The sequence below is a fragment of the Echinococcus granulosus genome (genome assembly GCF_000524195.1).
Source record: "Echinococcus granulosus chromosome Unknown EG_S00143, whole genome shotgun sequence".
Classification (NCBI taxonomy): domain Eukaryota; kingdom Metazoa; phylum Platyhelminthes; class Cestoda; order Cyclophyllidea; family Taeniidae; genus Echinococcus; species Echinococcus granulosus.
This window is the reverse complement of record NW_020170523.1, coordinates 153002-155982: the sequence shown is the minus strand read 5'-3', so window position 1 is coordinate 155982 and position 2981 is coordinate 153002. Positions and strand designations below refer to the sequence as shown.

The 2981-nt window shown below is 41.8% G+C and overlaps 1 protein-coding gene across 1 annotated transcript in view; it reads right to left on the bottom strand. All coding sequences in view use genetic code 11, as the record gives it.

Annotated features, from left to right (window-relative positions):
* The window catches only part of EGR_09337 (oxalate:formate antiporter), a gene marked incomplete at both ends in the record, with an annotated part of 13094 nt that extends 10380 nt beyond the window's left edge, over positions 1–2714 (bottom strand). Inside the window, 2 exons of the mRNA XM_024498586.1 lie at positions 404–465; positions 2651–2714. Of these exons, the coding sequence (XP_024347017.1) occupies positions 404–465; positions 2651–2714 (126 nt within the window). The remainder of the gene's footprint in view (positions 1–403; positions 466–2650) is intronic.
* Between the last annotated feature and the right edge of the window lie 267 nt (positions 2715–2981).

The following is a 2981-nucleotide window of genomic DNA, read 5'->3' as shown; positions in this document are numbered from 1 at the left end:
AAGAGATATGGTGGGTGTAGCAATAAGTGCAATACACGTACACATATGCATGCATACATCTCAAGAATTCGTGATTGTAAAAAAGGGTCTCTGCATATGATGCCAGCTATATGGCATAATCCGGTACTCATATCATCCGTTCATTTCGTTGTAATATATTCACCATAATTGGGCGCTTGTTTTCACCCTCATTGTACTTCAGACAACGCATTTGATAGGATGCTTGGACAAGGTTCACCTTTTTCACTAGCTCTAACAGCAATAGCCCAATGCAAGAAGCACTAGCGCATAAGGGGTTAAAAATGGACTACCACGAATCTTTGTCTCCTTCTGTCTAACGCCTGTGGCCAGAGTTCTTCACTGACTTTTGCCCTAACAATGCACTGCCATGATATAGCACTACCTCAGTGAACCCATCTGGGCAAAATGATGATGGCGGAATTACCTCTAAAACAAGTAAATGCCCTGATATATATCCGAACACACAAACAAACGCACCCATCTATCACAAGGGACCCTGTCGAGATTAGAGTCTACTGCTAGAGTGGGGGTAGCAAATAGCCATGGCGGGGAAATGCTAGCGCCTTGAGGTCCGAGAAGCTTTCACCTCCATCGAGAGGCCTTATATCGCCTATCATATTTGGGAGGAGGGATGACTATTGCCCTGAAAATTAGTAATATGCATATATATGAATATGGTCATAAAAGGCCAACAGGGTAGTCACTATACACCTTCATTACCTATATCTGTCCTGGGTCCATAGCCAAGATGTCACAGGCCTAGTAACTCCAAAATAAGGTGCAAGCGAGTGCCATCAAGAGCGGTAAGGTGGCCGAACAGGTAATTTACCCAGGAGGGGTGTCACAAACTCGATTGGTATGCATGGAGCAACAACGCCAAGACTGTCCATGTAGACAAGACGACAGCGTCACACAATTATTAATCGCACAGGAGCAAACAGAAAAACAATAGGCAAAATGCAACAATGCACAAAATGACAGCATTAAATATTCCTACTCTGTTTATTTCCTTTAAGAAGCACAGCGAGACACCACCAGCCAAGGCGAGAACTAACTCTGATGGGTAAGAGGTAAACAACATTCACCACATTTCCTCTCCGTATTGCAGACGAGCCTACTGAGTGACTGTTTCACCGAAGCAGCACTTTCAAATGCACTAAAGAAGTACTGAAGGCAAAGTCTAATGTTGGTGAATTCTAGCTTTAAAGGGAAAAAAGAGATAGACGCACATTTGTGGTTTCACCTCAACATTTTTAGCCAAACTTCTGCTCTACGGTGATGAAGGACTGAAAGGAAGTCTGTGCTGCAGAAGAACTGCAATCAGTATGCACAGAAGACCACCGTCAGCAAAGGATCATTTCTAGTAAGTAATTTCACAGAAAGACATCAAAAAAGACTGCTTACTTTCGTGCTTCTGCTCAAATTTCATGGACGAAATTCCTCACTACAATGTTGGTCAATCAAAAGATAGATTGCTACTCAATGAAAGTGCTCATCGCATGCACTATGGAATACCATCAGCCAAGTACTAATGAAAATGCCTTTTAGCTAAAGGAGGTTTAAGAGAAGGCAGAGGGCTTAAGCGGTCTCATCTCAACATACAAAGCCAAAACTTTTCATTATAATGCAGATGAGACTAAGGAAAGTCAGTTTAACAGGGGCACTTCTCCCTTGTTCTTTAGTTATTTCCTTGGAAAAAGTGGCTGTTGGTGCCATTAGGGCATGGCTGTACTAGGCACTTCAGTGTGTGTGCGAATGCCTTGGTTGCATTCAACACAAAAATCATTGTCCTAGTCCATGCAATTCACGTCAATTTCTAAGTACGTGTTGTAGCATTGGCACCACTATTGGACACCGCAGGGATTCATTATTCTTCTGTCATCGTCTCAGCATTGAAGGTAGGAAGTCAGACGATAGGAGCATGGCAAAGCTAAATGCTCACTTTGTTCTGCAGTGCAAGCCTATGGTTTTGAAATAGATGGAGGATGGAAGCAAGTATGCGATTAGAGAGTGAGCAACTGGAAGTAGATTAGCTAAAGAAGGAAAGGATGCATGACATTTGCCCTGCAGGAGGCAGACATCATTTAAGAAGTAATGGCACTCCCACTTATTGCTACCAACTATCAAGCAAATTTGGTCAACAGAATGCTTCTATGCGTAATCAGGCTTTAAGTAGAATAGAGTGAAAGAGAACGGCTTAAAATAAAAAGGCGAATCACTATGCAAGCAATAACTGGAGCGCTCCAACTTCCCCACAATTCGGTATGTTCCTTTTGTAGCTAATCTCAATTTTGCACTTCCACCACGGTCCCAAACAGGCCTATCCTCTGCACAATGTTGTCAGATGCAGCTGTGGCGGCGAAAGTCTAACTACTGCGTGCGTATGCGCTTTAGTTTACCCAATCCGAGCTTTCCAATCAAGCAGCGGTTACTACACTTCCTACTGCTAAATTATAAGCAGGTAAAGTAGAATGGCTGAAAACACTAAGGTAAACCAATCTGCCAAGTTGTTTGGCCTCTGCCAATTATTAGATCGCACTCAATGAACATGAAGAGGAATAAAGTTGACAACGGGCACTTAATTATGCTGACTATATTATGGTAAAATAAATGGACGAAATGAGCATACATTTAGTATCATATGGTGACTCGTACCTTTTACAATCACAGTCTTGAGATGTGATTATATTCATGTATGCATATTAATTTTAATTCTAAGGAAAGAGTAAAGCATGGGGAGAAGGATCTGGTGTTTAATTAAAATTGAGATTAATGCCCACTTTTTGATCAAATATAATGATCCTTTGTTTAGCGTAGGAAAGTAACTGGAACGACATTATTCGGTAGACATTTATATCAACTTACCTCTACCATTCACAAACTACTTGTCAGTCTATCAGTAGCAGCCACGGGACACAAAGCTGTGTGTAAAATTCACCCAAATCTGCAGCGACTTAAGG